The sequence below is a fragment of the Aethalodelphis obliquidens genome, unplaced genomic scaffold (assembly GCF_003676395.1).
Source record: "Aethalodelphis obliquidens isolate GAN/ISIS:26980383/991018 unplaced genomic scaffold, ASM367639v1 scaffold18, whole genome shotgun sequence".
Taxonomy (NCBI): Eukaryota; Metazoa; Chordata; class Mammalia; order Artiodactyla; family Delphinidae; genus Aethalodelphis; species Aethalodelphis obliquidens.
Genome location: NW_020837962.1, coordinates 19,907,542 through 19,919,600, shown reverse-complemented (window position 1 = coordinate 19,919,600; position 12,059 = coordinate 19,907,542). Strand labels below are relative to the sequence as shown.

At 48.5% G+C, this 12,059-nt stretch overlaps 1 protein-coding gene across 4 annotated transcripts in view; it reads right to left on the bottom strand.

The window, feature by feature from the left end:
- Positions 1-12,059, bottom strand: part of LOC113626476 (kinesin-like protein KIF16B) — a 280,843-nt gene that overhangs the window by 104,684 nt on the left and 164,100 nt on the right. For all 4 annotated transcript variants that reach the window (XM_027118145.1, XM_027118146.1, XM_027118147.1 and 1 more), the window contains exons 18-19: positions 5,310-5,363; positions 2,452-3,810 (exon numbers count right to left, since the gene is read on the bottom strand). In XM_027118145.1, the coding sequence (XP_026973946.1) occupies positions 2,452-3,810; positions 5,310-5,363 (1,413 nt within the window). The remainder of the gene's footprint in view (positions 1-2,451; positions 3,811-5,309; positions 5,364-12,059) is intronic.

Below are 12,059 nucleotides of genomic sequence, written 5' to 3'. Positions count from 1 at the left end.
CTACCGATTACTGAGGATCAGACTGCAGAGCATGCAGTATTCTTGAAGGAGGAAGGACTGAGCACAGAGAAGTGATGTCAGGGGCCAGGTGGTGGGCAAAGAACCAGGGAACAAGGTTAACACAGAATCTCAAAGATGGTAAGGAAAATGAGCCAATGCACGTAGGTGGTGGCCAATGTTTGTAATTAAGATGATGCCTACAGAGTTGTTCAAAGACATCCTTCAGGGCTGGGCAATGGGAAGGACTCCACACAGCAAGAGGCGCCAGTGGGACCCTGAAGGCTGAGCAGGATTTCTATACATGGCGAGGGACAGCAGGGCCCTACATGGAAAGGGTCGCAGCACACGAGAAGAACTGGTCTGCCCAGCAGTGGCTCTGTCGTCAGCAGACAGGAGGACAAAGTGGGCACAAGCTGGATTCGAGATGCAACTCTACCACTTTCTAACTGCCTGACACTTGTCCCATCAACCATCAAGGAGAAAGAAGAAAGAAAATGATTAAATCTCGCTCATACAGCAAGCTGACAGGGAAAGCCAAGTGCGCCGTTGGTCCAGTCTGGCTCCACGTGAATTTGATATTTGGCACTTTGGAAATTCACAAGAGGTCAGCTCAGGGTGCGCAGCGGGCCCTGGCTCAGCCATGAGAACCCAGAGATAATAAGACACAACACCAGTACCCCCAGAAAGCTGCAGGACCATCAAAGCCAGAGCAAAGCGCTCAAAATTCGCTGGCCTGAATTAGGGCTTTGCAAAGTCTACTCCATCAAAACGCAGGAAGCTAAAAGCCTCCTTTGCGTGGCTTCTGGAGAAAAGCTGACATTGGGAAATCGTTACAGTGTATCCACTATAATCGAGTATTAATGCTAAATGGCCAGGGAGCGAAGCCGGTTGACAAAAGCCAGGACATCAGGCTCCAAGCCCCTGCTGCATTCTCACTGCACAGCGCACGATACAAATAGAGAGCGTGCCCTCCACTGCTGTAAATTTCCTGGGGCTAGGCCTTTGTCCAGCAATTTCATTTACATAAGGTACCTACAATCATTTTCTTAAACCACAGACCTATTTCTCTGAAGTCACAGCATTATGGTTTTTGATTGTCACCTATCACTGTTTTGCCTGGGGGGATTACTGGAGAGCTTGGTAAACAGAATCCAGTTTAAGCAGATTGTTTGAAAGGAGGCTGTCCTGACCTTTTCGGGCAAAATGGTGGACAAGGGCTCAGGCAACACCTCCCAGTAGATCTTGCCTCGTCATCAGCATGGATCCCAGGCCTCTGCCAATGTCAAGCTGGGCTCCTAGAGGCCAGCACTCCGGGCTTCTGCTGCAGCCCCTCGGGAGGTGCTGTGAGGGGAGGGCTCCTGGGGAGGGGGCAGCATTCCAGGCCCCCGTAACCTGGGCTTCAGTTAAGATCTCAACAGACCAAAGGGTCTGGAACTAAAGAAAATACACAGGCCCGTGCCCTCCTCATGAGGGTAAGGACACTGCGGCCCCAAGGTGGAAGAGCCTGCCCAAGGCCAGCAGGGCAGGAAGGGGTTGGGAAGGGCACAAAGCCCCCTTGCGGGACACCAAATCCGATGATGTCTGCACAACAGGCGGCCGCCAGTCTCTCTGAGTCTTGGCATCGCGTCTGCAGGGTTAGCAGAAGAAGCATCCCCCAGTTCACGTATTTATTTGTCTTGAGATCCTACCTCTGAGAAGCAAGGTGACAGGCAACAGGTAGAGGAAGAGAAATATTCTTCCTTTATCATGAAAACAGTGCTACTCCCTAGTTCACAACATCGAAAATAATATCAGAGAATCATGACCTAACATGCCTGGATAGACCACCATGTTTGGAACATCTAGAGAGCTTTGCTTGTTTATTTTTTAATACAGAATCCTGAGGTGTCCCTCTGGATTCTCAAACACTGAGAATCAGCAGGGGTGGGGGGAGGAATATTTTTCAGTTCGCTGCCAGGTGTGGAAATCAGTGTTTATGGAACCTGTGAACAAGTGCTGGTCAAGGTCCCAGAGAAGACATGGTGGGGGGGGGGGGGGGAGGGAGGAAGGGGAGGGAAAGGGCAGCAGAGGGAAAAGGAGTCAACGAAAGGGAATGGGGTTTGGGGAGAGCACCGAAGGAGGGAGGGGGAATCCGGCTGGAAGCTTTCTCAGTCTTCCCTGTTTATCAAATATTAAACACACAGTCAGAGGTCAGTGAGGTAACAGACATGGGCTTAGTTTGTGTGTTTTTTCCAACTTTAGGCCAGTGACTCTAAACCAAGGATCCTAAGGAAAAAGAAAAGAAGGCTAAGCATTTGCCAGTGAATCAGAAAACATAAAGGCTACAGAATTACTTTTTCAAACAACAGTGAGAGACACAGCACCAGGGCTAGAAGCCGCGCCATCACAGCCCGAGGGTTAATGCCATGGGGCACGGAGGGTGTGGCAGGCGTCCCCTCGGGCTCGGCTCACCTCTCCCGGTCCTTCTCCAGGGCTTCCTGCTCGGCCCCCAGGCCGGCCCGGAGCCCGGACCGCTCGCTGCCGCCGGCGGTCAAGGTGGCCGGCTTCGGCCTCCGCTCCTCGGCCCCCAGGCCCCGGGCGTAGCGCCGCTGCAGCGCAGAGTGCCTCCGCTCCAGCCGGGCCACCGCCCGCTCCAGCGCCTCCCTCTGCTGCTGCTCCCGGGATTCCAGGATCTCCTTTTCCTTCCGCCTCACCTTCTCCTCCTGACGGGCCACGTTGGCCGTGAACTCGAAGGTGGCCTGGAGCTTCTGCAGCTGGCTGGCGCTGGCCTGGTACTGCGCGAGCTGCTCTTCTTTTTCTTCCATCTCTTTCTCCACTTGGTAGAGAGTGTTGTCCAGGCCGAGAGGACCTCGGTCGAGGATCTCGCAGGCTCTCTGTTTCTCTTCCAACAGCCTCGGCAAATGATGCTGCAGGAGATACTGGAGCTGGCTCTCCTTACACTGCAGCCTCCCCTCTGCCGGCTTGATCTGCTCCGCATCTCCAGCCGCGTGGGGGACATCTGCAGCACCACCATCCTTCTTGAACAACAACCTCGATTCTTCCTTGCTGCCAGATTTTAAGCGCTCCAGGATTTCACGTTCTTCCTCCACTTCCTTTTTCAGGAGCTCCTTCTGCTGAACCAGCTCCTTCTCCAGGGTGGTCAGCGCGGCCAGCTGCCTTCGCTTGAACGCTAAGAAACGCAGCTGCGCCCGTTCGAGCTCCCGGCCGTCGCCGTCCCCCTCGGCACAGGCCTCCTTGGCCCGCAGGAGACATGCGCGGATGCCCTCGAGGTCCTGCCGCTCCGCCTCCGCGCGCTGCGCCTCCCCGAGCCGCGGCAGCCGGACCAGCTCCCGCTTCTCCCGGAGCTGCTCCTCCAGGCGCGCCACGCGCAGGACCTGCTCCTCCTCTTGCCCCTCCAGCCGCCTCCTCTCCTGCTCCAGCCTGACACACTGCTCCTCTTTTTCCCTTTTGAGTTGCTCCAGCTCCTGAAATATCTGAACCTTCTCGGCCTTCTCGTGGCTGTTGAGTTCTTGCAGCCGCTGGAGCTCTTCCCGGACGCGGAGAAAGCGCTCCTCTTCCTGTTTCTTCTTCTGCAGCTCAGTCTCCTGCTGCTCCCTCAGCCTCTCCTCCTCAAACCGCTCCTTTTCGGCCATCAGGTCCTTGAGCTTGCTCTCCAGGTGGAAGCTGCGGCGCTTGAGGCTCTCCTCCTGCTTGCGGATCTGTAGCTGCACGATCTCCGTCTCCTTGCGCTGGGTCTCCACCTCCTGCTGCATCCGCTCCAGCGCAGCCTTGTCGGACTTTTGCTTTTCCTCCATCTCTTCTATGAGTTTTCTGAAATGCAAATCGTTGACTGATCATTATTTGAGCGCTAGGTTCAAAACCTGCTCTAACTTCTCCCTAAACTGATACCTCCTAGAAATGGACATACACCACACACCCTTCACTAAATTTAAAAAAAAAAAAAAAAAGAGAACAGCACTTTCCTTTTAATATCCAGCAGCATGCTGTTTAATTTTTTTACTCTGTAACTGTCCAACATATCATTTGCCTAATCTCCTGAAGTAGCTTCTGCTATCATTTCTTTGCAGAACCTATAAGCATAATGTGTTATGCATGATATAATTTTTAAAGCCCCCTGAGCTCAAAGAGAAAGAGGCATGCCCAATTTAAATTAAATGTGAATAATTTTATTCAGCCCAAAGGCTAAAACTCAATGGAAATTCGGTTACAAAATGACATTAAATAAAAATGCTTATGCTGTCCTCAACTCATCAGGGTCAAATATCAAAGTCAAGATAATCGACACTTCATTGTTCCAGCTCAAATAACTACACGCTATTTAATCACTAGTTTAGGACAAATGGTAATCACCAAAGGATCCAAAATATTAGTTTATTAATGCATAACATTGAAAATAACGTCAGTCTCCATTAGAATACTTCAATGCATGATTCTGGCGGTTGCATGTCATGCTGCGTCTTAGAGAGCAAAGGGTCCCCACTGGGTGCTAAGTCAATGCTTCGAGGTCAGGGTTGCCTCCAAAGCAAGAACACAGGGCATGTCAGATACGGATGCACAGCCTCCATCTCCTGAGCCACCCAAGACCTATCGTCCATGACGCTGTGAGCTGAACTAATTCATCTGTAACATCCAGACCCCACACTCTAGAAAATAAATAGCCAGGGTGTAGATTTTCTGCGGCCTTACTTTCTATTCTAATATCGATCCTTGGTCCATTTCTTGGCGTGTTAAATAGGACAGGAAAAAAAAGAAAACTACTTAGTTTTATCAAAGAATTACACTCAGAACATATAAAAAATGCTCTCCAAATCAATTAAACACACACACACACACACACACACACACCCCCCAAAAGGAAAGGGAGCTGAGAACACACAGAGGCAGATTAGAAAAGGAAATACAAATGGCTGGTCAACATAAGGAAAGAGGTTTAAAAAGTGAGGAGGCATAAGAAGGGGAAGGGTCATTCTTTCGGCTTTTTTAAAACTCAGGATATTATTAAGGAAGAAATACTTTTTAGTTAAATTTAAACAAGTCTACATTTGATGTATTACACTTAAAGAGTGTATTAAATTTGCCTACTGACTCTACTCCCCCGTCTCACAAGTATTTGAAGATGAACTATTTAAAAAATTCAAATGTGAAGTAAAACTAACCAGCTAAAGAGAAAGGAGCTACAGTCATCAGACGTGTAAATGATGGACACGGAGCCAGAGGGAGAGGACACAGACACAGGTGATCTCAGCCTAGGACATCAACACAGGCACCCACCCACTCTGTGGTGTTATGACTCCTACCACGTGGCTTACCTTTTACTTTCTAATTTCTCAAGTTCTTCACGCTGTTGCCGCTCAAATTCAAGTCTAATAAATCAAATGAAAATGAGTCACTTTTCTGAAAGAGCTTTTTTCACTCTCTTATTCTCTATATGTAGTTACATATTACAAAGAACACTGGTTTGTCAGGTACGCTTTTTAATCATTATGGGTTAGCAAGTTTAAAATGTATTCTTTGCTCTATGACTATGATTATAAATTAGACATACTTTGGGAGTGCTTGAATTCAGGCTGAAAAGAACATATTTTACTTGAAGGAAAGCAAACAAAACACCACTGTACGGGACAAGCAGAGTTAAGGGAGACTTCTAAACGAGAAGCGTGCCTACCCCATGCAGCCTAGCCACTGATTAGTACAGAAAAATGGAAAATCTCTACCTTAGACAGATGGGTCCTTTTATAGGGAAAAGACTGCCAGGGAGATGAGAGAGAGAGAGAGAGAGCACAGACATCAATTAAGAAAAGAATTAACTGTGGGAACATCAGGAGAAAAACAGTAAGGTACTTAAAAGCCAGTAGCCATGCACAAATTGAAACGTCTTCTTATACAGATCACATTTTCCAATCATTTCTTGAAGCAAATTCTCCAAAGAGTTAGCTATTATGTTTTACAAACTTCCCATGATAACTAGAGCACTAATAATAACTAAGTACCAACGATAATTGCCCACAGAAGTCAAATCCATGTTTTTACTACTTTATAAATGGTTATACTGTATGGAGGATTCTCGAGATCCTCCTGTAGTTAGTGGTTATATGACATTGGAGCTATGGGGGCTACAGAGATTATGAACAGATTGACCATAGTGGTAACAAACTAAAGGGGGCTAGGTCACTGGGAATTTTAAAACAACTCGCTAAAATATTGATAACAAGTTGACTTTTTCTCAAATACTAGACTGAATTACTTCAAGGTTTCACTATACCTTTTAAACAGCATGAACTGTAATTCTCAAACATTTTCCTGTTGTGGTGGATAGCAAGTACCGCTAAGAAGCTGAACTATGGAAAAATTCATCAGTCAACTGTTCTCCTTGGATAAGATAATCCAGGTTGGCAACAGTTACCTTTACCATGAGCTAACGAATTTTCAAACAGATCTGTTACCAATTTAATTTGGGCTAAAATCGAGAGTAAGATGTCTGGGGGGTTTTGCAAGCAGAACTGAGGGCAGTGCTGAGTGATTTACACGTTTGCTTATTACTCTGCCTTCCCAGCAAATCCTGAAGATAGCACAGAGTACCCGATCTATTTAACAGATGAGAAACCCAGAGCTCAGAGGTCTGAAAGAACTTGTCCAAGGTCATGATGGTGAGATGTGGTGGAACCAGGGCTTGAACCCACGATAGCCTGCTTCCAAAACATCCTCAATTCGTTCATTTTATGAGCAATGCTCCAGTTTGTGATATATAGTAAGAATATTAAATCCTTCATTGAAACTTATCATTTAGGGTTATATTTATCTATCAAATGAAAATGATCTGTGGATTATAGGCACCACCATCCACGAGAAATCAATCACATAAATATAGTGTTTGCCACTTCTGGAGCCCAATCCACATGCCATCACGCTAAGCCGATACAGGGTTTCATTTAAGTTCATATACGATCATTCTCTTTTATATAATGATAAACAGAACCTTGGGAATGCTTCCTAGTACATATTTTTAGACTTCAGTACAGTTTAGTCTTTCTAGAGATAATTACAGTCAAAATAAAATAAAATCACCAGATAAAATACTTTCAAAACCTGAGGATTTTCCTAATAGAACTGTCTTTATTCTTGATTTACACTTTCTGTGAACATCAGCTCAATGTGCCCATCAGCAGACAATGTCGCTCTGCTCTGACAGTGTCACAAGGCAAATGCTGCTCTGAGAGGTTCGAATGAAAACTTATCACCAGACAGTTTACAACGTGCAGGTGCTTGTCCTGGCACTGAGCATGCAATAACCTCACTTATTAGTTAGGGTTCTCCTAACCCTTATAGGTTAGGGTTCTCCTAACCCTAGCAGGTCTCATCCCCATTTTATAAAACAGGAAACTGAGGCTTAGATGAGGTAAGTAGCAGAGGGAGGGCTTGAATCAGTTTGGTATTAAAATCTGTGCTGCTAACCACTGCAACTGTTTCTAATGAGTTGTGTGGTCTCAGCAAGTCATGAAATGTGAGTTTTAATAGCTTCATCTCCAGTGTGACACTCTGGGCACCTACGTATTTTACTGAGCACAGTGCCAGGCGCTGTGCAAGGCACAGGGGATACAGAGGTCCGGAAGTGAGATATGTCCCTGCCTCCGTGGGGCTCCCAGTCTGTAAGTGACAGTGGAATAAACATGAGGGGCACACCCAGTGTGTCACAGCCAGGATGAGGAAGGACAAAGGGTTATAACACACCGAGCGGGTGCTGGTCTCAGAATTTGGTAGGACCTAGAATCAAGGCAAGCCTCCCAAGGGAACTTCCACCCAGGCTGTGCCACTCTTCCTCGCATGGTGCAGCGGCTCAATAAAGCCAGGTCTCGGCTTCCTGTGAGGGGAGGGGCAAGACGTGAAGCTCAACGGGACACGAGAAGCCACACGGTGCAGGGCCTTGGAAGCTATATTGAGGACTCTGCACCTGACCCCAAAGACGGTGGCAGAAAAATGTCTTGGAACAGGGTTGTTAGAGAGCCCACAGAGAACAGGTGAGAGGAAGAAGCCACGAACCAGATCAGGAGGCCTGTGTCGTCACAGAAACAAGAGATGATGGAGGCAGGACCCAGGATCACTGGGATAAGGAAATGCCAGTATCTTCTGATACGCAGGGGTTCAGTTGAGAAAACCTGCTAATGGGCTGGATTTTGTTGGAGGTTGTGATGGGAAAGAAAGAGTCAAAGATGACCCTCAGGTTTCTGGCCGGGTCACACAGTGGGTGGGGAAGCCGAGCTTCACGGCCAAGAGGCTGTGCTAAAAGGTCAACTGGTCCGAATACAAATGCTAGTGGTTGTGAGGCTAAGCATGAGTTATTTAATCTTGGATGCTTAATTTTTACAGACTTTGAAGAAAATAACAAGCCCTCCCTCAAAGAAGACAAACATTCATCTCATCAAACAAGACCGTACATACAAAGTATCTGTATCAACATCCACGAAAGAGTCATTCCACACCTGGGTCTGAGGACTCGCGTTTGACTCTCACAATGGTCCTGTGAGGTAGGTGCCACCTTTCCCCCCTTTTACACACGAGCAGTGGCCACGACTCCAGTAAATGGCAGAATCAATCGACTCCAGAGCCCACAGTTTACCCCTATGCTGCCTTCAAGAAAGTAAGCTCGATTTTACACGTGTTGAATCTAATGATTCCAGGGTCAACCAAACTGAGACGTCCGGCAGGCGGGGGATACCAACGAAGATCTAGCGCTTGGGCCGTCATCAAGGACGGACATACAGACTTGGAATTCACCAGCATCTAGACAGGAATTACCCAGCACATAGGTATGGAATGGGAATAAAGGAGCTTAGTGCAGAGTCTGGAAGACCACACACACTGCAGTGACTGGCAGAGAAGGATGGGCCCTTAAATGAGGCTGGAGATGAGCAGTTAAAGACAGAGAGAGAGGATCCCCTTGATCAATAATGATTCCCATTTCCTCAAAATTAAGAGTTTAAAAAGAAAAAGAGGGCTTCTCTGGTGGCGCAGTGGTTGAGAGTCTGCCTGCCGATGCAGGGGACACGGGTTCGTGCCCCGGTCCGGGAAGATCCCACATGCCGTGGAGCGGCTGGGCCCGTGAGCCATGGCCGCTGAGCCTGCGCGTCCGGAGCCTGTGCTCCGCAATGGGAGAGGCCACAACAGTGAGAGGCCCGCGTACCGCAAAAGAAAAAAAAGTACAAGAGATCATGCAATCAACTCGGCACACACCCCCGTCGCCCACCAGACACCCCTGCTCCTGTCCTCCCACTACTGTACAGGCCAGGAGACTGAGGCCTGGGGGTTGGGGGGGCGGATCAGGGAGAGGCCCAAGGTGACCTCCTCTTTAGAGAAGTCAAGGGCAAAGTTCACCTCTTCTTACTCCTCCTCCATTCCTACTTCAACTCTGGAATTCCATCTCACCTCCTTAACCAAACCACGGCAACGTGTACCCCAGAAACAGCCTCCCAGAGTTGAATACGACTCACCACTCCCAGATGGACCTCTCCTCTGTGGACAGACCAGAACACTGTGCCACAGGGAATGTTCCTGCCACTTCATTCAGCCATGCCTGCCCCATGTCCAACAAACCTTTAACGAGCACCTACTATGTGCAAGGCAGTGTGTTAGACACACAGAATGGACAAACTGTCTTCAGGTCTTAAGCGTGAATTGTAAGTGAAATATGCGTGCATATGGATCACACGGTACGTGAGGAGCCCAAGGAGAAAGTTCCATTTTTTCCACGCTGGGGTGGAGGGAGAGCATTTATAGCTGCATGCATGGGAGGGGGCCTCGCTGTCTGTCTGAGCTGGGCCTGGCTTGACAGATAGACAGAACAATGGCCACAGTGTGGGGAGTGGGAAAATCGAGTGGAACAAACATAGGAGAAGGAAAACGAAAGAAACAAGCAAGGCACTGAGCATGAGGAACAGGAGCTAGTGGCTCACGTGCCATCAATTCATTTGATCAACAAGCCATTCACGTGCCCGGCACTGTCCCAGGCCCTGAGACTCAGCAAAAGGAGCCAAGCCCCTGCCGTCATAAACCTTCCATTCTAGTGGGAGTGGGGGGAGAAGGACAGCTAACCAACAGTGAAAATGTTTTTGTGATACGTGCTGTGGAATAGCCTGAAGCCAGGAGGGAGGGTGGAGAGAGGGCTGAGCGAGGGCGTGACCACGAGGATGCAGCTGGTGCCGGCACGCGAGGGAAGCCAGGCCAATGACGAGGGACAACGTGTGGCACGCGGGGAGCACAGCAAGACTGGAATGGCGAGAGCAGGTGCAACCAGGGGACAGTGATGGGATGAGAGCAATTGTGGCCCAAGAAGGGGCCCAGACCACCCGGGACCCTATAGGTCACAGAGGATAGGCAGAGCCCTGTCCACCAGGGCTCCTGGAGGACGGAGACCCAGCTGAGCTGTGTATCCTGAGGGCCTTCTGCAAGGCACATAGTAGGTGTTCAACTAATGAGCACTCCGGGTAGAGCTTTGAAGTCAGTGGCATAGGCTGAGCACCAGACCCCAATTACACAGAGTCACAGAACACCTGGGCGAGGAGGCAATGACGTCAGCCAGGGCAGAGTTCTCTGTGCCCTAAGAAATAACAACCGGCGGTGCTTCCAGCCTACTCAAGGTGAAAGTAATTAACTGCAGCAAAGGTAGAAAATACAGGGGAGTAAAATACAGTCAAGTCCCTCACCACGATCACGGTATCTTGGTAAACAGCCTTCGGCCTCCCAGCCGAACACACACGCACACGGATAAAAGCTGACAACAGAGTTTATTGTGTAGCCTTTTCCTCCTAATACACACCTTGGACAAATCCCCAAAACATTAACTATCATTCCACAACACGGTTTAATATCATGCCATTTCAGAATACAGATGCACCATGCTTTATGGGAGCAATCTCACATGGCTGGAAATGTACATGGTAGATGATCCTGATGAAACGGTTTGGTGGGATCTACACGGGGTAGCCCAAGAGGAGGTTCGTTTAGGAAAAGAGAAGCTGTGCATATTTGTGGGCAGAGAAGAGGGGGTTGAAGACGTGAAAAAGACTTGAAATGCACCACAGCTCCTCTGCCCTGGCAAGACATTCCTGAAGTGAAGAGCTCTCCGGGTCTACTTTGCACACCTGTACTCCTTTGATACTGCGTGCTTAGGGACACGATGCTCACACGCTCAACCAGGCAGGGCTTGAACCATGAGCCTCACATCCACGGGGCTAAGGGAGGTCTCGGCAGCCCCTGTGTACCTCCCTGGGGCTGGCCGCCCTCCCCCAGCCCTCCCCTGCCATCGCCCCTTCTAGGTCTCAAGCCTCCCTTCCTGATTTCTCTCTGACGTCTCTCTCTCTGTTCCTCCCCTTGTTGTTTTAATGTAAGCAGCAGATATCGTCAAATAAAGAATTCCGGGGCGTGTGGATTTAGCTGACAAATAATAAAGTGAGAAAGATTTATATAAGCTGATTAATTGCAATGTAATCAATTTATGTGGGCAAAAAGGAGAAATAGTTCCAAGAGTCCTCAATGATGAAGCGAGAGATACATGATGGGGCTTCCCTGGTGGCGCAGTGGTTGAGAGTCCGCCTGCCGATGCAGGGGACACGGGTTCGTGCCCCGGTCTGGGAAGATCCCACATGCCGCGGAGTGGCTGGGCCCGTGAGCCATGGCCGCTGCGCCTGCGCGTCCAGAGCCTGTGCTCCGCAACGGGAGAGGCCACAACAGTGAGAGGCCCGTACCGCAAAAAAAAAAAAAAAAAGAGTTACATGATGATATAAACATGGGATGAAGAAGAGTGTTGGATGGCCTGGGGACAAGTTCCCAGGAAAGTAGTAAAAGAAAAAGCAGAACACAGAGCTGTGTATCGAGTGAGAGCTCGATGTTGTTTTTCTAAAATACTTTTTAGAATGCATGATTATCGTACCTGATGTACAATTAAACATATATAGTATAAAATATAAGTAAATATTACAAATATAAACCAATCATTATTTCTTGGTGGAAGGATTGTGAATGCTTGTGATTACTTTATTCATTTCTGAATGTTTTACTTTTTTGCA